The sequence below is a fragment of the Triticum aestivum genome, chromosome 1A (assembly GCF_018294505.1).
Source record: "Triticum aestivum cultivar Chinese Spring chromosome 1A, IWGSC CS RefSeq v2.1, whole genome shotgun sequence".
Lineage (NCBI taxonomy): Eukaryota > Viridiplantae > Streptophyta > Magnoliopsida > Poales > Poaceae > Triticum > Triticum aestivum.
This window is the reverse complement of record NC_057794.1, coordinates 518,448,569-518,475,718: the sequence shown is the minus strand read 5'-3', so window position 1 is coordinate 518,475,718 and position 27,150 is coordinate 518,448,569. Positions and strand designations below refer to the sequence as shown.

The following is a 27,150-nucleotide window of genomic DNA, read 5'->3' as shown; positions in this document are numbered from 1 at the left end:
CTCGACTCACACGCCACACACCACACGAACCTTCTCCCCGCGTACGACACGACACGACACACGAGCCAGCCGAGCCGCTACCGACCCGACCCACCACGCCGCGTTCCCCAATCCCCCACCCCCCAACCAAAATCTTCCCCATCTCCCCCGGCCGGTTCCGTTCTCCCGTCCCCTTCCCCACCCCAGCCTCCAGATCGCGCCGCGCGCCGCCCCTGACCGCCGCCGGAACCCCACCCCGCCGACGAGGTCCGACCCCCGGGGGGCCCAGCCAAGATGGTGCTCGCGCAGCTGGGCGGGAGCATCTCCCGCGCGCTCGCGCAGATGAGCAACGCCACGGTGATCGACGAGAAGGTGCTCGGGGAGTGCCTCAACGAGATCTCCCGCGCGCTGCTGCAGTCCGACGTCCAGTTCAAGATGGTCCGCGACATGCAGACCAACATCAGGAAGATCGTCAACCTCGAGACCCTCGCCGCCGGCACCAACAAGCGACGCATCATACAGCAGGTCCCGCCCCCCGCTCCGGCCCTCCATTCATTTCCTGCGCTAGTTCGATCGATCCAGGGGGGACTGGGCGGGAGGATGCTGATGCCCTTGTTTTTCATTTTTCGTGCTGCAGGCCGTCTTCACGGAGCTCTGCAACATGCTCGATCCCGGGAAGCCGGCCTTCACCCCCAAGAAGGGCAAGCCCAGCGTCGTCATGTTCGTCGGGTTGCAGGGTCAGTCTCACTGACTAACCTCGCTTACCTGCTCTGTTTTTTGTTCTACGCCTATTACCTGAATTCCACTCGCTACATGTGATTGCTTATTATAGCTGTATATATCTACCAGTCTGCGTGTAGCATTACTAGACCACCTAGAATGAGTGCGTTGTTTAACCACCAGAGATGGTCTCATAGGAACTGTTTGTTTCATGTTTTTCCTGGTTATCTTGATAGGCGAGCAAAATCGAAAGCTCCAAACCTTGTTGAATAAATTGATGTAAATTTAGGCCATTATTGGGAGGAGAATTGCGGTTAGGGTCATCAATTACCTGTCACCAATAGAAGCAGACCTTGTTTAGTTTGTTGATGTAATCTTTTGCTCTATCCATGTGCTTCATTCGTGAATTGTGATGACAAGCAACTATAGGAATAGGAATCAGTATTATACTCAATGGTCTTCTCAATTCTGTCTTGAGAAGTATGGCAAGGTAGATAAATTGTTCTGTGGATAACTTATAATGACCCAGGCATTTCAGGGGGTAGCTGTAGGTGCTATATCTAAAGCCTTGAGAATCATCACCATTTCCTGCTTCATTTTCCTAGTTGTTCGTACTTGTGAGATATCTCCATTTTCCTGTCCTAGTTTTGACAGAGTCAAAACATCCAGTGCTGTGTTCATTATCGTTTTCCTTCTCTTTTATATAGTTGCGATGTAACGTTCACTGAATAACTATATATGTCTGTAGGTTCTGGAAAAACTACCACATGTACCAAATACGCATATTATCATCAGCGCAAGGGATTTAAACCGTCTCTGGTTTGTGCCGATACATTCCGAGCTGGTGCTTTTGATCAGTTGAAGCAGAATGCAACCAAGGCAAAGATACCGTTTTACGGAAGGTTCTCTACATTGATAGATTTACCTGTGGGTTAAAAGCTTCTCTCCAAATTTTGCACTAAATAAAATTGCCTTCTTTGCAGCTACATGGAGTCAGATCCTGTGAAAATTGCTGTTGAGGGTCTGGAAAGGTTCAGGAAAGAAAATTCTGATCTCATCATTATTGACACAAGTGGACGCCATAAGCAAGAGGCTGCACTCTTAGAAGAAATGCGTCAAGTTGCAGAAGCAACGGTATTTACACTGTCATAGTCTTGCACCCTTATTTTTCCTGTAATGTCGAGATTTTCACCCACCTTTTCATGGTTCATTGCAGAAACCAGACCTGGTGATATTTGTGATGGATGGCAGTATTGGTCAGGCTGCGTTTGATCAGGCACAAGCATTTAAACAAAGTGCTTCTGTTGGTGCTGTCATCGTAACGAAATTGGATGGTCATGCAAAAGGAGGCGGTGCACTTAGCGCGTTAGTATTACTTTTTATTTTTCTTGTTCTTCCTGGTGCTATTTCCTGTATCGTGTTGCTTATGAGCGATATTATTTACAAAGAATCTAAGTTAGCTTAGTTTGTTCTTTGGTAAAATTTCTTCATTATAATTCTTCTTGTGGGATTTTCCCCCTCTGGTTAATATGTCCTTCTAGAGTTGAATTTCATTTTACCAGGTTACATATCATCCATGTTATTTTAGTTCAACAAGAAAATGCTACTTGGTTTAGGATCACTTCAATCTGAATGGTTGCACATATGTTTAGTGTATCTGTGAAGCAGTTAAGATTGTTATTTATCTGCTCAGCTGTATTCTCAAATCCTGTTTTAGCTTCTTTTTTTATTGTGTTTATTACAAGTAGGCGAGGATACCGTTTGTTAGAGTAAACAGGTGAAGAATCAGAGGAACTTTTTTTTTACATCCTTGCCTCTTTTTTCCCCAGGGTTGCAGCTACAAAAAGTCCAGTGATATTTATTGGAACTGGAGAACACATTGATGAATTTGAGATTTTTGATGTGAAACCATTTGTCAGCCGTCTGCTAGGTTAGCAACTACATTTAATATTGTGTGTAGCTTGGTGTTTCTTCTTTCTAGTTTACCTAATGATGTATTTGTCAGGTATGGGAGACTTGTCTGGCTTAATGGACAAGATCCAGGATGTTATGCCTGCTGATCAACAGCCTGAGCTTCTGGCAAAGCTGGCTGAAGGAACCTTCACTCTCAGACTTTTGTATGAGCAATTCCAGAATCTTCTGAAAATGGGTCCTATTGGCCAGGTTAACTATCTTTTACTCCCTTTGTTCACAAATATAATATGTTTTGGATATTTCACTATGGACTACATACGAACTGAAATGAGTGAACAAACACACTAAAATGCGTCTATATACATACGAATCAGAAGAAAAGTTAGGACATGTTATAACAGTGAACGGAGGGAGTAGTATTTATCATGTTAACGTCTGATTAACCTTCGTATGATACATTATATCGAGTATTTGATTTTCACACGAAGTCATCCAACAAGACAAGCAAGACCCCACAACTATAATTCTGATATCATTTGTTTAAGCCTGCGTCGTCTTGTTTATCTTGCAGGTCTTCTCCATGTTGCCTGGATTTAGTTCAGAGTTGATGCCAAAAGGACATGAGAAAGAAGGCCAAGCGAAGATTAAGCGGTACATGACGATTATGGATTCCATGACAGCAGCAGGTGAGCTAGATTAGATCAAGGCTTTCCTTTGTACAACACAAGAGCGACGTTCGGAAACTTATCCCAACCCTGATCTACTTTTCAGAGCTCGACAGTACAAACCCAAAGCTGATGACTGAGTCGCGAATCATCCGGATCGCTCGGGGGTCTGGCAGGCAAATCAGAGACGTGATGGACATGCTGGAAGAGTACAAGCGGCTAGCCAAGATGTGGAGCAAGATGAAGGGGCTAAAGATGCCGAAGAATGGAAAGATGAGCGACCTGTCCCAGAACCTGAACATCCAGCAGATGACCAAGGCGCTCCCGCCGCAAGTGCTGAAGCAGATGGGCGGCATGGGCGGCCTGCAGGCCCTGATGAAGCAGATGGGCGGCAAGGACATGAGCAAAATGCTCGGTGGCATGGGACTGGGCGGTGATTAGCCTGGCAAATGTAGGTAGAGTTTCTTCTGGGCATAGGTGGTGTGCTTGCTGCGTTGTCAGAGTTTGCTATATTTATATAGATCTCAAAAGATTTCCCATCCTGACAAATATAGTCCTCAACTCTTGAAAAAATCATTTGAAATTTCTCTGGAACTAACATCTAGTAAGGTCATCAAATTTACAGGTAGTGTAGCTTCTGTGAATTTGTTGCGTCGTCGCGTTCCTCGCTTGGTATACTTGTTTTATGAATCATGCGGTCTTCTGGATCTGGAGAGCCTGAAACCCAGAGTTAAAATTTGATGTCTGAAGTCTAAAGCGTTTCACTGTTTAATGTATTACTCCCTCCGTTTCTAAACATTTGTCTTTCTAGACATTTCAAATGATTACAACATAAGGATGTATGTAAACCTATTTTAGAGTGTAGATTCACTCATTTTGCTTCGTATGTAGTCACTTGTTGAAATCTTTAGAAAGACAAATATTTAGGAACGGAGGGAGTACTTTTCGGCGATTAGTGCAAAGCGGAGAATGAAGTTATGTGAGTCAGTGTACTGATAATTTCGACGCACTAATGTTTCAAGACCTTTTAGGTCTAGATTTAACAGCACATGATTGCCTAATTAGTGCCAACTTTGGGATTGCCGTGCGTTGTAAGAGACGTTTCATGCTGGGGGCGAAATTAGTAATAAAGACAGCAGCAAGGCACCATACTTTTTCTGAGGGAAACATAGACTTTATCTCTGGTACTAGTATGTTTAGTAAGGCACCATGCTTTACCATCTACTACTGCAAAATAAAGCACGCGACATGACACTAACTGCGCTAAAGAAAACGTAAAGCTACATACACATACACTGCACAATGCCTTTTAACTCCACTCAAGAGACACTTGTCTGATGCACACCAATTTCACAATTAGTCACTAGTTATCTCTGATTATTTTTGTGAAATTTGCCGACGGCCTCTTTTACTTTGAGAAAATCAAGGAGTTCATGAAATTTGCTACTTTGAGAAAACGAAGGAGTTAATGAAATTTGCCAGGGTTGGTTCAGTGGCATCCGTTACTGTCCAAGGGAGGCCAACAGGGTGGCGCGCAAGCTAGCTAGACACTCATATGATTTTAAGTCGAAAATTGTTTTGGGAGGATGATCCTCCTAGTTCCGTTTCACCTCTTTTGTGGAACGATGTAACTATGTTAAATTTGCAATGAAGTGTGCTGGTGAGCATTCCCATAGAAAACGACTTGCTATGTTTAATCTATTCATTTATTTATTTTTGCAAACATGTCTAGTCAAATCAGAATATCTTGCTCGATGGGGATAGTTCATTTGCTAAATGGGAATTTATTTGTTTATATAGAAAACCATGCCTTGATTTGTGTTTATCGAACCATTTTACAAAGCGATGACACACGACTAGATTCATCACGGTGCCATAAATCACTTCTCATTTAACTAACAAACCCACATATTTCTCTCTAAAATAAGTCTGAACTCAAATTTGAAGTCTAAAATCCAGAGTTAAAATTTTAAGTCTGAAATCCAATCGTTGTGCCGTTTAATGCTAGAGCGTTTCACATTGAAAGTTCCTACTTTTTGGCGATTAGTGCAAAGAGGAGAATGAAGTTCTGTGTGAGTCAGTGCACTATATTGATAAGTTGGGCGCACAGATGAACTAACATCTCAGGACTGTTAGGCCTAGATTTTACATGCGTGCGTTGTAAGAGACGTTTCATGCTGGGGGAGAAACAATAGTAAGGCACCATATTGTTTTTTAGGGAAACATTCTTTATCTCTAGAGGAGGAAAGAGATGGGGGCGGACCGGCGGGGGCGGGGGCGGCGCCGACGAGAGGAGAAGAGCTTTTCTTGTATAGGAAGAAAGAAATGGAAGAAGAATTGTATCTAACATACATAATGGCATGGAGTAAAGCGAAGTGTTTCAGAGTACATAAGGATAAGAGAATAACACGCGCTCGAGCAAAATTTAAATTGGGCAATATCTACGATACAGTAGATTAGACTCGGTGCATTCTAGCTGACTGGGCGTGTGTCACAACAAAACGACAACGACGAGGTTTAGAGTAGTTTTGTCAAACTACAAACATTTTCCTTGGGCCAGTTCTTCTGTTGGCATCTAAAATAAGTTGACGTAAGTCGTCCCCTAACCAGTTTATTTTAAAAGCCCGACAAAATTTATTTATGTCACAAGCCTACTTTATTAAGACTTGACTAGTAGCCTTAAAAAAAGGGTATGACTAGGTCTCAGTCGCCTGAGATTTAACAAAGTCTCAGTCAAGTAACATAACATGCAATAGAGAAAAAGAAAAACTAAAAATAATTTTTTGCATGAATCAACGTAAGATCTCACGGGTATAGCATCGACTGAGACTTAGCAAGACTGTTAAAAAAATAGTTTGGTTGATAGGAAGCAGACTATTCTAAAAGCGCAAAAAACTAAAAAAAAAACTGACCTCTAATCCAGCACTGAAACAAAGCCTCTAGTAAATAAAAACCCATTAAAAAAAATTAAAACCCACAAACCACATCGGATTCAAATCTCAAACCCTGCCCAAACCAAAAAAATCTCCTCTGGCCACCAACCCCCACCCATCCATCCATCAAAAAGGAGTCCGAACGAAACTGCCCCGGATTTCGTTCGAAACCGTAAAACCTTTTCCAGAAACCACCAAAAAAACCACAAAACAAAAACCCCGCAGGGACAGGGAGGCTCCTGGCTCTTCAAGGCGGGGGCCCCGCGCCACAGACTCAAAAGAGCCGAGCCACCCTCCTGCCCCCAGCCGGACCCCGCGTGTGCCCTCGTTCGCCCCGTGCTCCGCCCATGGAGGCCACCCCGATCTCCGTCAAGCCCCCCTCGCCGCCCCCGCCCCCGCCCCCGCACCTCACGGCGGCGGTGCCCCTCTCGGCCGTGGAGCCCCCGCCCTCGCCGCCGCCGGCCGTGGCGGCGGCCCCGGAGGGCCCCGACGCGCTGCCGGATCCCACCAGCATGAACCAGCTCGCGCTCGCCACCACGCCCAAGAGGTGAGGTCCCCCCCGCCCCGGCCCCGTGCGTCTCCGTTCCCCGGTTCCGGCGTCTCGCCGGGGGTTATCCGGCCGGCTGATCTGACTGAGGCGGACGTTTGTTGTTTGAGCAGGCAGAAGCTGGAGGACGCCGCGGATGGGTGCAAGCATTGCGCCTGCAAAAAGTCCAGATGCCTGAAGCTGTAAGCAGCCCCCCTGTCCCTCCCGATTTCGCCGCCGGGCCCTAGGATGTGCCCTGTTTCGCCTCCGGTGCTTCGGGTTTCTAGACAGGGACGGCCAATTTTGAAATGTTGGGTGCCGTGCGGTTTCGCTGCTCAGATTTGCTTCCGTTTAGGTGCTAGAGAGGGGCATCTGCGCGAGGGTGGGATGGTTTAATCATCCTGTCTAATTTGATATCCTGGTCACATATCTGCTTCAGTTTCAAAAATCCCTTTGGTATGCTGGGTTCTCTAGTGAACTCGTAGCAGCTTGCCTCTCGTAGCATGCAGTGAGAAATTAAGGAAATTATTTTCCTGATATATGTGCTTGCTGCAGAGGTTCCCAAATTCAGAATTAGTTTTTCATGATGGGGAGTGCATCACTTGTTTTAGCATTCGTTTGTGCGCTATTTGATTATACTGCGATTCCGCTTCCTAAGTTACCTCAATTCCTCCTTTGAAACATAGCTCATGGAGCAGATTATATCTGTGTGGCCAGACTAAGCAGCTTATAATGTGTTCCAGTAGATAAAAAATGACTCAGATTTTGCTATCGAAGTGTTTTAGAATCCCAAGTCGTTTCTCATCTACTGGGACACATTATATTGGTGAAAATGTTTATCAGTATATGATGATTAGTTTAAATGTGGATGGTTTCCTAGCCCCAGTGGTGGGAGTGCAGTGGCGCATTCCCGCCGGCGCGGGTTTGATCCCAGTGGCCGTCATTTAACCATCCTGGTTAATATCACGGTATTGGACGTGTGTCTCACAAAATTCCTTAATTAAAAAACCACAGGGGCTCCTCCCCCTGCTGGTCTAATTTTTTCTTTAATGATTAGTTTAAATGAAATCGTATCTATACATGTATGTGCCGATATTTTTTTATGAGCTAAGATTTGTAACGAACTATTAACATAAATCATGATTATCTGCGTATGCAGGTATTGTCCATGTTTTGCTGGTGGAGGTTATTGTTCTGAAAAATGTGGATGCGTGCCATGTTTCAACAAGTCTGATTTTGCAGAGACAGTTCAGACCACTCGCAAGGTGCTACTTTCACGTCAGAAACGGATGTCTCTGAAAATTAATAGAAGACTGGAGGCTAATGCTGAAACTATGGTTGTTTTCTTGACTCAGTTAGACGATGTTGCATTTTCTAAGTTCCCTTTGGCTCATAACAATAATTTCCATACTATGTCTTTGTCACCTGCAGGAAGATGCACACAATTCTTCTTCTTCAACTCCACCAAGGCGAGGTTGCAATTGCAAGAAATCAAGTTGCCTAAAGAAATACTGTGATTGCTACCAGGTTCCATCTTAGCTCCAAACACTTTACTATATCTTTCGGGTGCAAATTTATTCTCAAGTTGATTCGTGTGAACAGGATGGGACTGGATGCTCCTTATTTTGTCGATGCGAGGATTGCAAGAATCCTTATGGGAAAAATGGTAAGTACGGAGTGCTTGTGATGATTTCGTTCTTCAGTGAAACCTGTGTAAATATCCCCTTGTGCAATATCATCGTTTGCTGGCTAATGACTGTCTCTCCTACTGCAGAAGGTTTTATGGCGGACGAAAGCAAGCGTTTTATATACACCGGTGCGGATCTGGACCATAGCGAGGACGAACACGACTTTGTCGTGGAGCGTTCGCCTCGCCTGCAATCGCCCATCTCAAAGGAGTCCTCTTTCCAACACACCCCGCCTCGCAGCAAGGCCTCGAGCAGAGACACGCACCTGCTGCCGCAGGTGCTGTCGCAGTGGCAGCCGCGCTCATGGCAGCTGTCCTTGAAGAGGCAGGGCAACGACCACCGGGCGGTCGACGACTCGGGAGAGAACCACAAGAGCTCGAGCCACGAGTGGCAGCTGGCGAAGCACCAGGTCCAGGAGGACGCCTACAGCATCTCGCGGTGCGTCCAGATCCTGAACGGCATGGTGGAGCTGTCGCAGGTGGAGAAGTCGGTGGCCCCCGACGTGTTCCTGCAGCCGGGCAACCGGGAGATATTCGTCTCCCTGGGGCTCGACGTCCGCGCCCTGTGGCTCAAGCGCAAGATCCAGCACCTGACTTAGGGCAGCAGTGTTTTTTTCTCTAGTGTTGTTGGGGCCTCCGGGTGAGGTTTGAGGGGGAGCATTGGATGTTGCGTTTATAGATGATGATGGTGATGGATGCCCTGCTGGCCGATTGGAATTCGCAGGATGTTTAGGGTTTTTCCTGTATACTGAGATGTGTATCCCGGATCTGCACCGCCTGTCGTTGTAGAGAGCTTAGCGGCTGAGTACCTGGTGACATGTTGCAATAATTGATGATTTGTTATTATGCACCTGTATTTAGCTAATGTGATGTTGTGTCTGAGATGAAATGCTGTCTAGAGTTGAAGTTCTCCGTACGAAACATGGAATATATGCGTCAAACAGAGCTAGGAATATTCTCGTGGTCTGGCAGGGTCCTATGAAAATATAGGAGAGTTGTTGGAATGTACTCCCTCCAATCCAAATTAATTGACAAAATGAAAATCTAGAAGAGTTCTTGGCTCCTATCCAAATGTACTCCCTTCAATCCAAATTAATTGACACAGTACAAAGTTGTTGTACCAAAGCTGCTGCGTCAATTACTCCCTCCGTCTCATAGTCTCATAATATAAGAGCATACTCCCTCCGTCTCATAATATAAGAACATTTATTATGAAGAATAATAAGAACGTTTATTATGAGAGAGGGAGTAGTTTGGATCAGAGGGAGTATAAGAATTGTATACAGAAAGTGTACATGGAATGTCCTTTCCTCGTGTATCAAACAGGGCCTGGAGTTCCTGTGGATCACCTATCGACACCAGACCATGGAACGTTTCAGAGGTCCAGGCGTCCGTGGCCGGACCAAGTCCAGCAGAATCGAAATAAAACAACGAAAAACAGAACCGAGATAAGCAGGAAGCTTAAAATGCAAAACAAAATGATGGGGAATCATCGAATCATCCAGCAAAACCTCAGCCTCGTCGAGGTAACCAACACAGCACGATTTTATATCTCGATTTCATTACAGAGGTCATAATAGGGTTATACAAGCTTTATTGCGGCACGGCGCATTCTAGTACAGAATAGGGACCATAAATTTTGCGCTCAGTACATAGTTTTGAACGGTCATATTGCTTGCATGCACCAAGCGGGAGCCTCAGCCGCGTGGTCAGTTTGCTGATTCATGGATCCAGCTGAAGCTCTAGCTAAAATAGAAACACAGAAGCAGGAATTAGGAGCCCATAAACAGTGCCATTTAATTCAGAGTTATCGGGTCTTCGAAGCACCATACCTTCAGCCATGTCACATCCTCAATTGGTGAGATGACAGATCAGTTTCCCTTGAGAACTGACATCAGCGAGAAACTTAGCAATCAAGTGTTTTCTGGTACGCAACCTGCAGGTACCCCAAAGGAGGTTACGCAACAAATGTAACAAGTCGTGCCAGAAATAACCGACAAATAGAAATCTTTTATCAGCAGTGTTTCTCAGTTGATGAATTTCTCGGTTGTATATGCCTTATTTTTATATTAACCAAACACCGTAGTGGCTAAACACACCAAAGAATCTATCAGCAATCATCAAGAGCCATGCTTATACACAACTTCAACCCAACTATAACAACAGCAGGTCATGTGGAAAGCACCACAAGTTTAGTTGATGAACTAAAATTTACTGTATAAGTATGGGCATCAGTCGACTCACTAGTCTTCAAAATTAAATCGTAAAAGCATAATATATCGACAGAGGATAAACATACCGAGGTTGAATCCTTCAGCAACTCCCTGATTGCCATTGTAGCATAGGATGATGCAGGTAAAGTAAATGCTAATTTCACGGCCAGTTTGCTTGGCAATGTATCTGAGCTGCCAATAGACTTGTTTTCTACTAAGCTAGTTTCACTGGTTGGCATGGAGGTCTCCAATGGCTCTTCCATCTTGCAATCAGGTGGATTGGAGGCGGAATTTTCACTAGATGCAGCAGGCTCATTAGCTACCTTTGCTTCTGTAAGCTTGCTTTTGGAGAGAATATCCAAATCGGTTTCTGCTAAAGATGCACTGTCATCCGTGTATGTCATGAGTTCCCTGCAGTCATCAAAGCATTTTATCAAAATGGTGCAGTCATACTAGATTCAACAAAAAGGAATAAGAATTAATACACGGCAGTGTTACTCCTCTAAAATAACTCATGCGGTCAGATTAACACTTCAAGCAAGCCCAATGGATAGAGTTAAGAGAATGACTTTGATGGATTAACACAGTAAACTATTGATGGAAATACACATACCACTCAAAATCAATAGGCTTCTGGAACACCCTACGGTAACCTCCTTTCATGCTTGTAATTGAGAACTCCCTAACAAATGGTGTTTGCATCATACAGCGCAAAAATTAGGATATGATGTAGCAGTAAAACAAGCATGTGTAGATGCAATGTATATGAAATGATTAATACACCGCAGAAGAAAAAATAAATTGTCATTGCTCAATGCATTAGGCTGCACTATTTACAGCTGCCCTTGATTCAAGGACTATGCATAGGCTAGAAAGAATTCTGGGAGCAATATGAAGAAACTTACTTCACACCATGAGCATTCTCTGTCAAGCTAATGCCATCCTGAGACATGAAATCCAAAGTAACATTATGATTCTCGTCATGGCAGAAGCCACTAAGAAATTGTGTGACTCATAACACATTTGCTAATAAAACCAGTGATATTACAGTATGACAGCTAATATCCACAAAGGAAAAGGATAAATCAAACACATTTTAGTCAGCATAGTCCAAAGGCCACAGCATTGCAATATCTGATTCAATGAAATAGGAACTGGGAATGCTTGTAACAGAAATTCAACAGTGCGCAAGTTTTGACCATACCAAACAAGAATCTCCAAATACACACTGCAATATACTCCTTCCGTCCCAAAATAAGTGTCTCAACTTTAGTATAACTTTGTACTAGAGTTAGTACAAAGCTGAGACACTTATTTTGGGACGGAGGGAGTAGTATTTACCTTTTTAGCCATTTCGTGGTAAATCTCAGCAACTTCATTCCCAGGGAACAATGCTTGTGAACTGTGTAATAACAATAACAAGCTGAATCTATTTGTTTTCTTGACAAGTGGAATCATGACAGGAACAAAATGAATATATGAATAAGGGAATTGGTCATTTACCCAGGCAAAGGAAGGACGACATCTTCAAACGAGTAGATCCCTTTCGATAAATCTTCAGAATCAACTAGCTACAAGAGAAACAAAGGTGCAGGAGTAGGCATATGAGAAGGAACATTTTCTGTGTATGAGCATGTAGGTTTGTAGCAAACCTTCACAGACTGGATATTTTCTTCTGGAATTGCTTCAGGACAAATATCAATTTCAGAAGAATTTGTAAGGCCATCAACTTCTGAAGTACCCACAGAAGTTGCTTCTCCAGGATGGCTTTCTTTGGTATAGATTAGATCACCCTCTACGACCTGTGAAATGCCTGTCAAATCACCAGTTAGAATATAAAAAGGGAGCGTGAAGTCCACCATAAAAACCACGGGATAACACACCTCATGAAATAGTAACGGTTAGCCCAAAACATCAAATTGTACAATGATTCAATTGAAACTGAGTAACTGTACAAGGACGAAGTAGACTGACCATACTTTTCAACTCTCATGCTGGCAGCATGATTCCAAAGGTAACTTTGGTAAGAATGGACATACCTACAGAAGCCAATCAGTAATCAGTAATAAGTAAAAGGACAGAAACAAAGTAGAATTATTCAAAAAAACGCAGAAAAGTGAATAGCAGAAATATTCGATTTAGCAAGTGATATGTAACTAGAGTAGCACAATACTGTTGACTAACATGTAAAGTGGATGTACTACTGTTGATGTCAGATTACATCTAAAGTGACTGATTATAAAGAAATATACTCCCTCCGTCCCAAAATACGTGACTCAACTTAGTACTAAAACTAGTACAAAGTTGAGTCACTTATTTTGCGACGGAGGGAGTATATACTTACTATAAAACAATTTTCTGCATTCTACAATTATCATATTCTCGGAGAAGAAAACCACCAATGTCGTTTAATTTGAAGTAACTAGTTATATCAAGAAAAAGCAATCCATACAAGATAAAGATATATGGCATACATCATTCTTAACGGTCTTGGTATACCCTTTAATGCTTGTAGATAGTTCTCAGGGCATTTCCTCAAACACTGAAGCTGAAAATAGTGCATGGATGGATATTAGTTTAATTTCCACAAAAGGCGCACTTATTCATCTAATACAAGGATATTTTGATGTAAATGATAAAGGACTACACTTACAATAGCCTTCTCAGCCACAAGATGGCGAGGAAAGTTCCTCAGAGCCATATCAATATCACCATGTTGCTTGTAATGTTCACGCACCTCCTTTATGTCATCACGCTGTTCGGAGTATCGAGTTATGTTGAACAAAAGTTGGCACAGCACAACATGCAATCCTAATTAGATACAAACAAAATAATTTGAGGATATCTCCTTCCCTTGGATCAAGAACCAAGTTTACAGCATTTTTCCATTCTCCTCTAAGCAAAGCAGCTCCAATACGGTGGGTTGGTACTGAACCACTTCCAAAGCGCTAACCATACAAAATAGATGAACTCAATAAGGTTCACAAATAACAGCAAAATAAATTCTGGAGCACACGCAGAAGTTCCTAGGCCTGTACCTGCAAACCATAGTAGTTGATAAATCCGTTCTTTCCTAAGCCATCCACAGCAGCCTTTATCATGTCTTCCGATTCTGCAACAACACCTCTAAAGAAATGCAGGTAAACATAAGTTACCCAATTTTCTCAGTTTGTTAAAGCAAAATATACAAGGTTCCATGCATGTGGGCTTAAGTAATATATTAATACTACTATTTTCAAAAAATATACTAATACTACACCACAAAGGGCAAAACTATAAAATAACTGATAGTGGTGAGGTAGTGTGTACTGTCTACTGTGTAGATGCAAATCAAATCAGGCCTACAATAGCACTAAATTTTGTGTTACACTTTCAGAAGAGCATTGGAGCAGGAGCGCTTCTATATACTAAATTATATGGAAAAAAGAGAAGATATGATACCTCAGGGTAATTGTAAACCGATTTCCCATGAGTTGACCAAGACCAAGTCCCTCCTTTACATAACTAGAGAGGATACGTTAGTTGCTAAAGTATCACTTAGGACAGCTATATTCCAGTGATCCTACAAAAATCAATTGATCACCTACCAGAAGTTTCCAACTTTGATGCCATATAGTCGCTTATTAAGTGCAGCGATTTTATTTGCTGGCACCTTGAAAACGGTAACCTAATAGGAAAAGAATTAGATCAGTAGCCAAGGCAATTACATGCAAAGGGTCATAACCATGAAACAGAAATTATAACCAAATCTACCAAATAGCCAGAAAATCATGAAACAAACTACATAACCTAGTTTGATCAATGATACTAATAATAAAATCTAGAACGAATGCATATTAAATTTTACACGAAATTATTAACTGGTTGTAACACCATAATAGCATACATAATTACACATACAGATACAGTTCACTTATAGCTATAGATAAAATCACCTAAAGTATTTTTCGTCCACACCCATGTATGAAAGTTTAGCTATTTTATCCCAAAACGCAAATCCATCATTACATGAATTAAATTCAGAGAGATGGTTTACATAGGAATAATAAACACCTGTTGCGTCGTAACAGCACGTTTATCCTTTGTTCCAGAAAACCCAAATGAGCGTGACTGCAAAAAGCATAATCAAGTCATTACTCGGTTGGCAAAGAACGGTTACTGAATGATGCCATCAATGAGATAAATAGCAACCAAGATGTACCTGGAGTCCTAACATTTTTCCTATTACTCCCAATGCATCTTGGGTGTCCTTGTTTTCTTTGCAAAGGTGAAACCTGATCAGTGTCACAGAATGGTAGCTCCAGTTACAGAACTAGTTAGCAGCAAAACTAGACACGACGCAAACATTACATTTATATTCCTTACTACACAAATATAGAGGAGTTGTTATAGCTACATTACTCATGTTACCAAATTCAAACAAGCCTGTCAACTATGCCAAACACGAGGAATGAATGTGTTATAGCGCAAACACTAATAACAATTTGGGTAGGACAACAGATGATCAATTCAAACAGAATTTCATCACCTCAGGAACTTCCCAGCATGAGCTGGCCAACTAGACGACCCTCTACTGTCAAATGGCCTGTCGTCTCCCCAATCAGAACCATTCATGTTCTTCCTCTTCCTTCCTCTGCCACCAGCACCCCTCCCACCACCGCCCCTCCCTCCACCGCCACGGCCCCGCCCTCCTCCAGCTTCAGACCCCACGCGTACCCTGATGTATTTCTGAACCCCGTCGCTGTGTTCCACTGTGTCTGTGACCAAGAACTTGAAGTTTCTTTTGAAAAAGTTGTGCACCTCCTGCAAGCAAATAAACACTCCAAATCAGACAGTTCCCCCAAATTCAGCCACACAAGACAAGCAGCACCGCCGAACCAAACCCACCGATCGATGAGCCTTGTCGGCATCGGGCGAGAGCATGACCGGCAAGAATTCGCCCTCGCCGCCGGCCGCGACCTTCTCCAGAAGCCCCCTCAGCGCGTGGCAGTCGGCCTCGCCGCAGAGCCCGCTGAACGACTCGAGAGCCTTGGAGTGGTCGGCGTCGGCCGCCGGCGCCGCCTTCTCCTCCTCCTTGGCATCCACGCACTGCAATGCACGAGCCGTGGGTGAAACCGGGACCGGGCGCGCGGAATCACCGAGCAGACGTCGCGGGGGGGGGGGCGCGAGTACCTACCTGGTCGGGGAGATCGAGGGAGGTGAGGCGGACGACGGAGCCGTCGCGGGCGACCTCGTGGACGATGAAGTCGGAGTAGCGGTGCTTGAGGACGCCGCGGAAGCCCGGGAGGGCGGAGGTGAAGCAGGCGATGCCGACCTCGGCCTCGGTGACGGAGCTCGAGCGCGCCATGGGAGCGGGGTGGGCTGATTTGGGGGCTAGGGTTTTGGGAGGGAAATGGCGGAGAGGGTTTAGCCGGGGGGAAAGCCGCTGGCTGTACCTCTGATAGGTGGGGCCGCATCGGCCACTGGCGACCTTCTCTGCCGTTGGATCATCGTGGATGGCCTAGATCAATTGAATGGCAACCAAACAAAACTAAGATGCAAAACAATATTGTCCCTTTTTTAGTTTTTTGGGTGGCCACAAATGCCGGTTTATCGCTCTGAGGGATTGAAATCTGATCATCATTCAATGTAACTATTTGTCCATTAATCATTTGATGCTATCATGGGAACCCGGTTAGAGGTCCAACAAGCACTTTCAACAGAAGAAGGCTCAAGGGCTCATCTGAGGCGAAGTGTTAATAAGGATCATCACCTGTTGCGAGCACACAAGGACGCGGTTGGGGATGCAAATTTGAAACCTTCAGGGTACCTACTTAGTTCAATCAGATGAACTAAGTTTCAAAGATGAAGTGAATTCTAATATTTTATTTCATTTAGTTGAACAAAAGAGGGTTGGAGGGTACCCTCAAGGTTCTAAATCTGCATGCTTACATGCTGTAAAGAGGAAGTGGTGCAAAATGTTAGGTCAGAACAGTCAAACAATGTCCACTAGGTGCTGGGAAGAGATGGGAAAGAGCAGGGACTTTGCGACACCGGGCGCATTGTGCAGTACACACCATATAAATCGATGTTTATAACACTCTTATATCGAAGAGAAAACGTAATACGATGACAGAATAAGAAAATTAGTATATCAAAAAGTTTCTCCCCGAAAATCAGCAATGTACCAGGTCCGTGTTCATTCAAACATTAATGCATGAACAACAGGAATATAACACTGCAGGAGTAGCATAACAGCAATTGATCCAGTGCCCCAGATTCTTATGCCGGATACAAAGCTGCAGCTTCAGAAGAGCACTATCTTTATCAGTGGGCAGTCTAGCTGATGATAAGGAAAAAAGAAGAGATGGTGTGTGACAGGTTGACGCATCCAATTGTCAGACAAAAGAAAGCTTCGACAACAACAAGATCAATCAAATCGCATGTCCATTGTTGGCCACAAGAAAGCTTTGAGAACAACAGGAGATCAAATCGCTTTCGCGGTTTCCGCAACATACAGTGCAACCGGGCCTACTTATTTGTGTGCTTGCAACTCAAAGCAAACCTAGCAGGCATCTAGGTCCCTGCATGGGGGAGGCTTTGGCTCGCCTAGCAAGGTGGTCATCCCTCCAGCAGGACCACAGTTTTTCCGCTCTGGGTTCTGGGTGCCACGCTGCAAATGTTTATCAGATCGTCAGAACAGGTGTATATTGGAATTAGACCAGATAAAACATGTGGCCAGACATAGTAAGAGAATCTTGTTAAGTTGGGCTAAAGCTTACAGGGGGCGTTTCCCCTCTTCTCAGCATTTCAACAAGCTCAACGACTCGCTTGGGAGTGAGGTCTTCCTGTGAAGGGCAAGTAGAAAAAAAGAAGCTCAAGTTACATCAGACAGAAAAGTTTACTTCAAAGCCTCTTCCATTAGCAAAAGGCATGCGAGTTTTAATAAACCATCCTGGTAGGCTAGCAACTTTACGTCTCTAGTGATGCAGTAATTCTATTGAACAGAAATTTAGTTTAAAAGATAACTACGGCAACTTTCTACCTCTCTAATGTCCCCAAAGAAGAAGGTACAGTACAGAGCCAACAAGCAATGACATACAAGTTGAGTGTATCGAGTAGACAAGTTCTGATCTATGCATATACATGAATTTAGAAGTAAAACTACTGTTCAAACATGCACCACTTGTAATCACATCACCCCTTTCCTAACAATATACTCCTATACAGTGATTACGTTCTTCCATTACCCAATTTTTGTTTCTGATCAGTGATCACGTTGAACCAATTGTCCTATAAGATGTGTCATGCTGTTTCTGGCACAGTTCACCCCGCATTATGCCAGCATAAAGTCATTGATACTGACTAATACCAGCAAGTGCAAGTACTAGAGGATACAATTTAGGATAACAGAATAGTGAAACGTTGAATTGTATGATTATCAAGAGCAAAATAAACTTACATAATAATTGTATGTGTAACCATCTGAACCTTTGGTATAGTCAGCCACAGCAATCATGGGAGCGTTCACACAGCAACCCTGTGAACAAACGAGCAGAAGGTGAATAAAAGTGGTTTTAAGGATATATCATAACCAAACATTTAAAACTATTCGTTACAAACATACTACAGACAAAGAAGAAGGTACAGTTATATATTGGAAAGTATAAACTCAAGTAAAAACAAATATTTAAAGATCACGGTGTTACCATGCATTCCATTTCCCCAACAGAAAATAAACCATCGCTTGTCACCTCTGCAAATGAAAAAAAATGTTAATTACATCACAGAAACAGAATAAGAAGCTCTTGCTCAGAGGACAAAGTTTGTGGTAACAATTTTACAGATATCAGAATAATTACGCAATATACAAACCGTTCCGTTTAACTCCAAGGTGTTTTAACAGGGCATCTTCGATATCACGCGAACCACGAATCATACAAGGTGTAGTTCCACACACCAAAAGGTGGTATTTTCCCACCTACATAGCATGAAACGACTTCATGGTAAAAAAAGATGGTAGTAATGAGTACAGAGTAGGCAGTCGTGCATCAAGGTACCTTGGTCCGATTGAACATTGAGTAAAATGTTGCAACTTCATAGACCCTGATCGGTGCAACTCCAACTATTTTAGCAATCTGAAAAGAAGACAAATTATTGTCAGGAACGCTGAAAATGTCAAGTGTTCACTTTTCCAAGATAGGGGGGAAAACAACAGAAATTTTAAGAAAGCATAAAATATATTAGATCAGTGTGTAACAAAGACTATGATACTTGAAGCAAAATTGTGAACATAATGGTCATGGTGAGAAAGGATATGCTGCAGCTTTGAATGCATTATATGTTAATATGCTATATCAATAATATGACCTGCCAGATGAATATATTAGACTTCCATCAAATCAGCTTCATCAGAAAAGAAAAAAAAAACATGATCATAAGAGGTTTCAACTAGTATGTCGACAAACAAACATGTTCTTTCTTAATTAAAAATAGGGACCCCATGTCTCCTAATAAAGCTATTTTTCTTGATTATCAAATCCAGGATAAATTTGTAGTTACCCAATGGTTGTAACTGCCACTTCCAAATGTTTTGTTCTACAAGATGTAACTTGATTCTAGGGTGTCAAAATTAAAGACCAACAAACCTGTGCAAGTCATAAGCTAAACCGACTACTCAATATACACATGATATCTTTCTGTTCACCTATACAGAATATAATTTAGTGTTCCAGACATAGTGTATGGACAGAAGAGTATGCAGAAAAGAACAGCATATACAACGATAAACAAGGGGCAATAAGGTTTTGCATAGTTTCTACAAGTACAAGACACATGTTTTTAACTAAAGAAGGTACATTAACTCATAACAATTTCACCCTTTATATGGAAACGGAATACAACATAACATGCTGACGTTGGAAGGTCACAATTTTGCGCGAATTTGAACTTACAGCGTCCATTGCTGCAACCGGGACCCATCCACCATGCTGCTGCTGTGCAAGATCAAGCATTGGAATAATACCAGATTGCTTGTAGTTGCTTGGGTAATGAGATAGGATTTCGTTAACCTGCAACAATTCAACGGAAAATTAGTCCAGGTAATAACAAACTTGAAGCGTGTCAGTAGTCGGATGAGCCATATTAACTGCATTCACTAAGCCCATTTCTCCTGTAAGAAATGGAACATTACGACCCATAGTGCTGTTACAATAGTTCATTCAGGAATAAACGAAATTAACAAGACTGCCCCGTTGCACTAGCCGAAAAAAAGGATGTTAAACTGGAGACTATCATTCAAGAGTATCTATCTAATGGATGCAGCATTACCAGTGCAAATATTAACCTAAGAACCATATCTGAACATCTGAGCACACAATTTAACAAGGTATGTCACAGTTATTTCAAATCCAGCCAATTGACCCCAACAGTCCCCCGCTACACACGCATCGCAGACCCAGACCGGGGGGAGAACAGTACCTTCTCCATGTTGGCCTTGGTGAACTCCCACGGCATGTTCGGGTTGTTGTCCGGCGAATCGATGTGCTACAGAAACAACACAACATATAAATCTAGCTCAATCGTCGTCGGCGGCAAAACAGATCAGACAACCGCAGAAGCGGATCCGAGAGCGCTCACGTAGTTAAGCGCGGAAGAGAAGGTCCGGGAGAAGTAACCCGTGGCGGCCGCGGCCGCGGGGGAGGAGATCTGCAAGGAAATTTCGGCGAACGGGATCAGGGGATCGGCTTGGGGGAAATGGAGGGGAATGGATTCGAGAGGGGAGGGGGAGGAGGCGCGCAAACCGGAGACGGGGAGAGGCGTCGGGCGGCCGACTGTGAGGCGGAGGCGGAGGCGAGGCCGAGGAGGCGGCGGGCCGCGAGGCGGGCGGCCGGGGGCAGCATGGCGGCCAGCGAGGGAGCGGCGGTGGTGGTATCGGCGGGTGGTCGCTTGGCTTGTGTGTGAGAGACCGACCTCTCCTTACCGGCCAACAACAAGGGCACGTCGACGTGAAAGTGGGACTAGCCAGCCCACCCACTGACATTGCTTTAGTGGGCTCCGATTGGACAGGAACGGAATTAAGTGGGCTGGGCCTATTAGCCCATAGAACCCACCAGCCAGCCCCTTTCTGTTGAGGAGGCGCCGCGGTGCAGGCCGCCGCACCTGGCCCCTCCCCCGCCTCGCAGCTTCTCCTTCCTCAACCCCGGCTGGACGCGATGGCCAGGTCGCCGCTGCCGAAGGTGACCTCTCTTTCTTGATTTATCTGCCCGCTGCCCCAAGTCTAATATGTTCAAACCAAGTGGTCATCTTGGTAGGCTATCAACAAAAAAAAGTCTAATATGTTCAAGGGACCGGAGGAGCCTAGCGGCGTTCTCAGAGAAACGCACTCCTTGTAAGATGCCGTTTCTTGGCTATTTTTTTGCTTGTAAAACGTGTTATGATTCCGCTCGCCCTGTTTTGTTATGCTTGCCCGGTTGATTTTCCCTTTGGGAATCGAGTAAGGTAATTGTGAATCTATGATAATGAGATATTTTATATAATTGGCATTCATGTTCTAGTCTTAGTCATTTAAATGTTCTTGTGGATTTATGCGAGGCCGATATAGTTCATCTAATTGAACTGTCTTAACTGGCTAACAACATGTGAATTTATTTTCTACCCATGTGTGAACTGTGATACCTCTTGCTGGTAACGTGTCACGTGATTCGATAGCTTTGCGAGCCGTTGTACCTGTTGCTCTTAATTCTCTTCATGTTTTATATATCCTTAATATGATAACGGATTGTAATAGCACTGCTTCTCACTCACTCAAATACTAGTATGTGGCAGCAGCCCAAAAGGCATGGGACGTGTTGCCCGAGGAGCAATCACGGAAACACATCACTGCTGGCTCTGGCGACCTGTGTAAGGATTTGTGGAAGCGTGAACCCTTCGTCTGGGCCGCATTGTATTATATAGAAGGTTTGCCGTGGCGTACAAGAAAGAAGTCGATCGTAGACAGATCGATCAAGATTACAGAAGAGTTTGGACAGAAGAAAGGATAGAACAGAGTACAAGTTTAAACTAGTGTCCCTATCCTATACAACTTGTCTAACACCCCCCCTCAATCTAAACCCTATGAAAGTTTACCAAGGTTGAGATTGTATTTGAAGTCATCTAACCTTCTCATCGTAAGAGGTTTTGTGAAGCCATCAGCAAGTTGATCACCTGTTGGAATAAACCTTATATCAAGCAACTTGCGTGCTACTCTTTCTCTGACAAAATGAAAATCAACCTCAATATGCTTTGTACGTGCATGGAAAACAGGATTAGCTGAAAGATAGGTTGCACCAATGTTGTCACACCACAATCTTGCAGCTTGTGGAACTTTAATTCCAAGTTCATGAAGCAATGTCTGAATCCACATCACTTCAGCTGTAGCATTAGCTAAAGCCTTATACTCTGCCTCGGTACTTGACCTTGAGACTGTAGCCTGTTTTCTTGCACTCCATGACACAAGATTTGTTCCCAGAAACACAGCAAAGCCACCTGTGGACCTCCTATCATCAGCACACCCTGCCCAATCTGCATCAGAATAGGCAGATACAAAAAGAGATGGAGACTTGACAGTCTGAAGACCAAGTCCCTTTGTAAATTTAAGATACCTTAGGATCCGTTTTACTGCAGTCCAATGAGTTGTAGTAGGAGCATGTAAATACTGACATACTTTGTTCACCGAGTAGGAAATATCAGGACGTGTAAGAGTTAAATACTGTAATGCACCTACAACATTTCTATAATTTGTTGCATCCTCTGAACCAAGTGCTTCTTCAGTTTCAACAGTAAGTTTTTCTGAAGTAGAGATGGGTGTACTAACAGACTTACACTTTTCCGTGCCTACCCTTCTGAGAATATCCGTGGTATATTTTTCCTGAGTAAGAAGTATGCCATCTGTTACCTTCTTGACCTCGATTCCAAGAAAGTAATGAAGATCTCCCAAGTCCTTAAGAGCAAACTCTAGTTTCAGATCCTTGAGTAGACAAGTAGTGGCATCTGGATTTGAGCTGGCAACAATTATATCATCAACATAAACAAGAACAAACATGGTAATATTGTTCTTACTGTAGAAGAATAATGAGGTATCTGCCTTTGATGGTGTGAACCCAAGCTTCTGCAACTGTGTATTCAATCTTGAGTACCAGGCTCTTGGGGCCTATTTTAACCCATACAAAGCTTTATCCAGCTTGCAAACATAATGTGGTGTGCTTTTATTTACATATCCTGGTGGCTGCCGCATGAACACTTCTTCCTCAAGAACACCATGAAGAAACGCGTTCTGAACATCTAGCTGTCGCAAACTCCATCCTCTGGAAACAGCGATAGACAGAACAAATCGAATAGTAGCTCCTTTAATAACAGGGCTAAAGGTATCATCATAGTCAATACCAAACCTTTGCTTAAAACCCTTTGCAACTAATCTAGCCTTGTATCTGTCTATACTGCCATCAGCCTTTCTTTTGATTTTATAAACCCACTTACAATCAATCACATTATCACCCTTTTTTGGTGGTACTAAATGCCAAGTTTTGTTTTTAACAAGTGCATCATATTCATTATCCATAGCCTTCTTCCAATCTTTATGAGCAAGTGCATCATGTAAATGAGTTGGCTCACCGGTGCTAGTAAAAAATGCACGCTTGATTTTATCATACCTGACCGTACCATCGGTGTACTTTTTTTCCTTTATAATGCCTGACTGAGATCTTGTATGTCGAAGAGGAAGCACGGGTGCTGCTGTTCGTGTTGTTGTAGACCTCACCACAAAAGATCCAAAGGAGGCAGGTTCTGTAGCTGGTGATCCTGCCACAGAAGATCCTGACACATCAGCCCCAGCATCCATCGCCAGATCCAAGGTCATATGTGCCGTAGGTGAGATCGACCTCGGACTTCTCCGCCCAAGAGCGCCGCTCAGGGTGGCGCCAGAGACGTGGTCGGGCGTGCACACCCCATCGCGGGCTCCGCTGGGCCCAGCAGGCGAGTGCGTGGAATCGGACGAGTCGTCCCCACCCGCATCGATTTGGCCAGTGGGCTCCGCACCTGGTGGTTGTTGGCCACCCATCCCTCTGGAACGCATGCAGCGCCAGACTGCGCCTGGGATCCCGCACCTGCATGCAGATCCCTTTGGGAATCGAGTAAGGTAATTGTGAAGCTATGATAATGATATATTTTATATAATTGCATTCATGTTCTAGTCTTAGTTATTTAGATGTTCTTGTGGATTTATCCGAGGCCAATATAGTTCACCTTGATCTGTCTTAACTGGCTAACAACATGTGAATTTATTTTCTACCCATATGTGAACTGTGATATGTCCTGCTGGTAACTTGTCACGCGATTCGATAGCTTTGCGAACCGTTGTACCTGTTGCTCTTAATTCTCTTCATGTTTTGTATATCCTTGATATGATAACGGATTGTAATAGCACTGCTTCTCACTCACTCAAATACTAGTATGTGACAGCAGCCCAAAAGGCGTGGGACGTGTTGCCCGAGGAGCAATCACGGAAACACATCACTACTGGCTCTGGTGACCTGAACGACATACTTGGTGGAGGGATTCATTGAAAGGAAGTTACTGAGATAGTTAACACCTTTCTTGCTTTAGGAATGCATTGCACTCTTGGTTAATAACCATATAATAGTCAGTTTATCATTCAGCTCTGTTTCTATATCTTGTTTCTTGGTCTCCTGTCTTCTAGCAATAGTGTTGTCAAATTTTTCTACTGTTCTGAGTAATCGTGTAAAGTTAGTGAGTCTTTGTTCTACTCTTGTTCTCACTTGTGCATCAACATCTCATACTCCATTGATGTATCTGTGGTGACTAGACTAATCTGTTGAGTAAGGGCTTTCAATTCTTTTCTGTTGAGTTATTTATGTAAAATGCCATGTCCATTGATGTATCTGTGGTGACTAGACTAATCAGCTACTAGATTTATTCAGGTGGTGTTCCAGGAATGGGTAAAACTCAACTGGGGTATGTTGCTCCTACTACCGAATCATTGCAATTTCAGAAGAAAATTACCGTGCTAAGTGCCAACTTTTGGAGGATTCAGCTAGCAATCAACGTCCAAATTCTCGTGCGCTATGGTGGCCTTGGCGACAAAGCATTTTATATTGGTATACTTGTTTGACAGAGAGTGATTGTGTCATGTGTCTGTTGAGAAACTGTTAACAATATTTACTGTCATTGTAACAGACACAGAGGGCAGTTTCATGGTTGAACGTGTCTATCAAACTGCTGAAGGGTGTATCAGTGACATAATGGAGTATTTTTCCGTGCCACCATGACAAGGCTTCATCTGGACAAGAAAATCTGCAGCCTGAGCCTTTCCTAGCAGGCATCTACTACTTCTGAATACTAGTAATAATGTACATATAATGCACGTTTATATTAGGTAGGATATTAGTTGCACGTTATATTAGGTAAGATATATCTGTTGCATGTTGGTATTTGGTAAGGCATCAATTACTTTTTCGCGGGAAATGGTAGGATGTTAATTACATGTCAGATTTCATGAGATATCGTTGAGTCAAAACGTGTTTATAACCAATGGCAGTGGTGGGTAATTAGAGCATTAAACGTGTTTGGTGCTCACCATTGAAGCGATTTGAACCGCTAGATAACATGATTTGATGGTCGAGATGGTTTGGATCTGCCCTTTTGGGTCTTTTTATAGAGGTATAGATGCAGCTACACTGAATACATTGTGGTGAGGAACTATCTGAAGAAATTCCTCGGAGAACATAAAGATGTAATACTCCCTCCATTCCACAATGTAGTGCTTCCTTTATCCCCGTGCTTCAACTTTGACCGTAAATTTAACTATCAAGACCGATTGTGGCGGGAGCAAATATTATATCAGTGAATTCGTATTCGGAAAAAGTTTTCAATTATATATTTTTTTCTCCCGCCGCAGTTGGTCTCGTTGGTTAAATTTATGGTCAAAGTTGGACCTCGGGAAGCGCGGGCGCACTATATTTTGGAATGGAGGGAGTATTCTTGAACAACTGAGTCTTAAAGTTTAATCACCTGAATTATGTCCAATGTTTTGTCCCTCACCTCTATTTTCCCCCAAGATGAGTTTTCCGGCAGTTCTATGTTTACAGAAATGGTTTTCCACCCTTCCGTTCTTAGTAGGATCTACCAAAATTGGTTGAGTGTTACCAAATAACCATTATTTTTCTTTATGCTTTACAGGTGAGGATAGTTATTATTGATAGTGTTACTTTCCACTTTCGATAAGATTTCGATGATCTGGCTCTGAGGACTAGAATGCTCAGTGGATTATCATTGAAGTTGATGAAGCTTTCAAAGGCATATAACTTGAAACTATGAAAAATTGTGCTAGTTGAGTTGAGAAAACCATATAGCAGTTCCTATTAATTAATTGAGATCTATCTTATACTGAGACAGTACGAGTAAATGGATTTTTTTCTATGCACATAAATGTCAGCATTTACAAGGAACACATACATTTTGGGGTGATACTCTGCTGCTGTCCCGGTATGACCTGGTGTTTCTTGCATGCTTTGGCAACAACACATCTATTTCTCATTACTTGCCTCCTTTACCTGATCAGTTTGTAGTACATTATTGTATCCTGCTTCATTCTGTTAGAATAAACATATAGGAGATGTATAGGGTTAGGAGTTTGTTTAAATTATGTACATCATCTCTATCTCCTTTCCCCATATCTCTCTGTAACGACCTTCCTGGTCAATCTCTCGATCTCTTTCTCTGTAACTTGTATGCCAAGGCTTTTGCCCAATATATACATGCGGCCCGAGACAAAGGGTTCTATGCTTCTTTACATGGTAACAGAGCATCTTCCTCATTAGATCGAAAGAGATTGCATCTAGCTACCTCCGCGACCGAGATCATGTCCACCACCGCCGCTGCCATGACGCCAATGTGATAGCCTGGCTTAATAGGGATGATAGACTACTCATATCAATAAGGAATTTCTTCTTTTTCAGGAGCCCATTCAGACAGAACTCCAAAGTTAAGCGTGCTCAGCTTGGAGTAGTTTCAGGATGGGTGACCGACCGGGAAGTTGCTCCCGGGTGCGCACGAGTGAGGACAAAGTGCGCAGAAAAGACTAGTATTGATCTGTGGGGCCAGTCTAGATCCCGCCAGGAGTAACGACCACCGGCGGATAGATGGAGCACCACCTAGACGAGAAGAGCCCGCCACCGCCGGCCACTCTCACCATCACCAAGGACGGCAAAGAAGAACAAGTTGTCAACTTTGCGAGATCCCTCTGGTATGCACAGCAGCAACAACTTCAAGGATACTTGATGGGTTCCTTTTCCCATGAGATTCTTGCCCAGATCGCCATGCTCCAGACGTCGGCCGAGGTGTGGCGCACCATCCACGCCATGTTCGCTGCTCAGAGCTAAGCCCAAGCGATCAACACTCGCATCGAGCTCACCAACCTCAAGAAAGGTAATATGTCCATGGCTGACTACCTTGGTAAGATCAAAAGCCTCACCGATGA

General features: G+C 43.4%; 4 protein-coding genes and 1 pseudogene across 5 annotated transcripts; 3 read left to right on the top strand and 2 right to left on the bottom strand.

Annotated features, from left to right (window-relative positions):
- The first annotated feature begins 126 nt into the window (after positions 1–126).
- On the top strand, positions 127–3,878 carry LOC123062012 (signal recognition particle 54 kDa protein 2). Its single transcript, XM_044485316.1, has 9 exons — positions 127–504; positions 617–716; positions 1,448–1,601; positions 1,683–1,833; positions 1,916–2,064; positions 2,529–2,629; positions 2,705–2,862; positions 3,185–3,299; positions 3,385–3,878. The coding sequence occupies exons 1-9, from the start codon at positions 274–276 to the stop codon at positions 3,717–3,719; spliced, it is 1,494 nt and encodes a 497-aa protein (XP_044341251.1). The 5' UTR covers positions 127–273; the 3' UTR covers positions 3,720–3,878.
- A 2,579-nt stretch (positions 3,879–6,457) lies between these two features.
- LOC123062004 (protein tesmin/TSO1-like CXC 3) lies at positions 6,458–9,783 on the top strand. 2 transcript variants are annotated; one of them, XR_006429456.1, is made up of 7 exons: positions 6,500–6,758; positions 6,872–6,940; positions 7,897–8,074; positions 8,169–8,264; positions 8,340–8,403; positions 8,512–9,144; positions 9,524–9,783. XR_006429456.1 is itself a non-coding variant. In XM_044485305.1 (6 exons), the coding sequence occupies exons 1-6, from the start codon at positions 6,559–6,561 to the stop codon at positions 9,021–9,023; spliced, it is 1,119 nt and encodes a 372-aa protein (XP_044341240.1). In that variant the 5' UTR covers positions 6,458–6,558; the 3' UTR covers positions 9,024–9,274. The 2 variants fall into 2 exon arrangements, 1 of the variants encoding a protein (XP_044341240.1); XM_044485305.1 differs by lacking the exon at positions 9,524–9,783 and having other exon boundaries at positions 6,458–6,758; positions 8,512–9,274.
- A 138-nt stretch (positions 9,784–9,921) lies between these two features.
- LOC123061994 (multisubstrate pseudouridine synthase 7) lies at positions 9,922–16,083 on the bottom strand. The gene is made up of 20 exons (XM_044485292.1): positions 15,814–16,083; positions 15,525–15,725; positions 15,166–15,440; positions 14,839–14,911; positions 14,691–14,747; positions 14,225–14,304; positions 14,079–14,141; positions 13,676–13,763; positions 13,483–13,585; positions 13,291–13,394; positions 13,112–13,185; positions 12,612–12,676; positions 12,290–12,450; positions 12,141–12,208; positions 11,979–12,039; positions 11,543–11,580; positions 11,251–11,319; positions 10,724–11,048; positions 10,257–10,360; positions 9,922–10,170 (listed from the first exon to the last, which is right to left on the bottom strand). The coding sequence occupies exons 1-19, from the start codon at positions 15,982–15,984 to the stop codon at positions 10,331–10,333; spliced, it is 2,106 nt and encodes a 701-aa protein (XP_044341227.1). The 5' UTR covers positions 15,985–16,083; the 3' UTR covers positions 9,922–10,170; positions 10,257–10,330.
- Positions 16,084–16,762: 679 nt separating this feature from the next.
- On the bottom strand, positions 16,763–20,641 carry LOC123061985 (NADH dehydrogenase [ubiquinone] flavoprotein 2, mitochondrial). The gene is made up of 10 exons (XM_044485281.1): positions 20,420–20,641; positions 20,256–20,324; positions 20,097–20,162; positions 19,571–19,687; positions 18,677–18,754; positions 18,492–18,597; positions 18,326–18,372; positions 18,079–18,156; positions 17,399–17,464; positions 16,763–17,289 (listed from the first exon to the last, which is right to left on the bottom strand). Exons 1-10 carry the CDS (start codon positions 20,516–20,518, stop codon positions 17,182–17,184), a joined length of 834 nt encoding a protein of 277 aa, XP_044341216.1. The 5' UTR covers positions 20,519–20,641; the 3' UTR covers positions 16,763–17,181.
- A 2,086-nt stretch (positions 20,642–22,727) lies between these two features.
- On the top strand, positions 22,728–26,036 carry LOC123041454 (DNA repair protein RAD51 homolog 3-like; annotated as a pseudogene).
- Positions 26,037–27,150: the final 1,114 nt, after the last annotated feature.

Bases quoted from the DNA above. Each gene is read 5' to 3' on its own strand.
- LOC123061994 (XM_044485292.1), bottom strand. From the start codon at position 15,984: ATGGCGCGCTCGAGCTCCGTCACCGAGGCCGAGGTCGGCATCGCCTGC. The intron at 14,142-14,224 runs GTAGGTGATCAA...TATCCTCTCTAG, and splicing joins ATCAAAGTTGGAAACTTCTG to TTATGTAAAGGAGGGACTTG. The intron at 13,586-13,675 runs GTACAGGCCTAG...TTGTATGGTTAG, and splicing joins TCAACTACTATGGTTTGCAG to CGCTTTGGAAGTGGTTCAGT.
- LOC123061985 (XM_044485281.1), bottom strand. From the start codon at position 20,518: ATGCTGCCCCCGGCCGCCCGCCTCGCGGCCCGCCGCCTCCTCGGCCTC. The intron at 20,163-20,255 runs GTGAGCGCTCTC...TTGTTTCTGTAG, and splicing joins TCTCTTCCGCGCTTAACTAC to CACATCGATTCGCCGGACAA. The intron at 18,598-18,676 runs GTACCTTGATGC...CATGCTATGTAG, and splicing joins CAATGTTCAATCGGACCAAG to GTGGGAAAATACCACCTTTT.
- LOC123062012 (XM_044485316.1), top strand. From the start codon at position 274: ATGGTGCTCGCGCAGCTGGGCGGGAGCATCTCCCGCGCGCTCGCGCAG. The intron at 2,065-2,528 runs GTTAGTATTACT...TTTTTTCCCCAG, and splicing joins GGAGGCGGTGCACTTAGCGC to GGTTGCAGCTACAAAAAGTC. The intron at 2,863-3,184 runs GTTAACTATCTT...TTTATCTTGCAG, and splicing joins AAATGGGTCCTATTGGCCAG to GTCTTCTCCATGTTGCCTGG.
- LOC123062004 (XM_044485305.1), top strand. From the start codon at position 6,559: ATGGAGGCCACCCCGATCTCCGTCAAGCCCCCCTCGCCGCCCCCGCCC. The intron at 6,759-6,871 runs GTGAGGTCCCCC...TTGTTTGAGCAG, and splicing joins CTCGCCACCACGCCCAAGAG to GCAGAAGCTGGAGGACGCCG. The intron at 8,265-8,339 runs GTTCCATCTTAG...TCGTGTGAACAG, and splicing joins AATACTGTGATTGCTACCAG to GATGGGACTGGATGCTCCTT.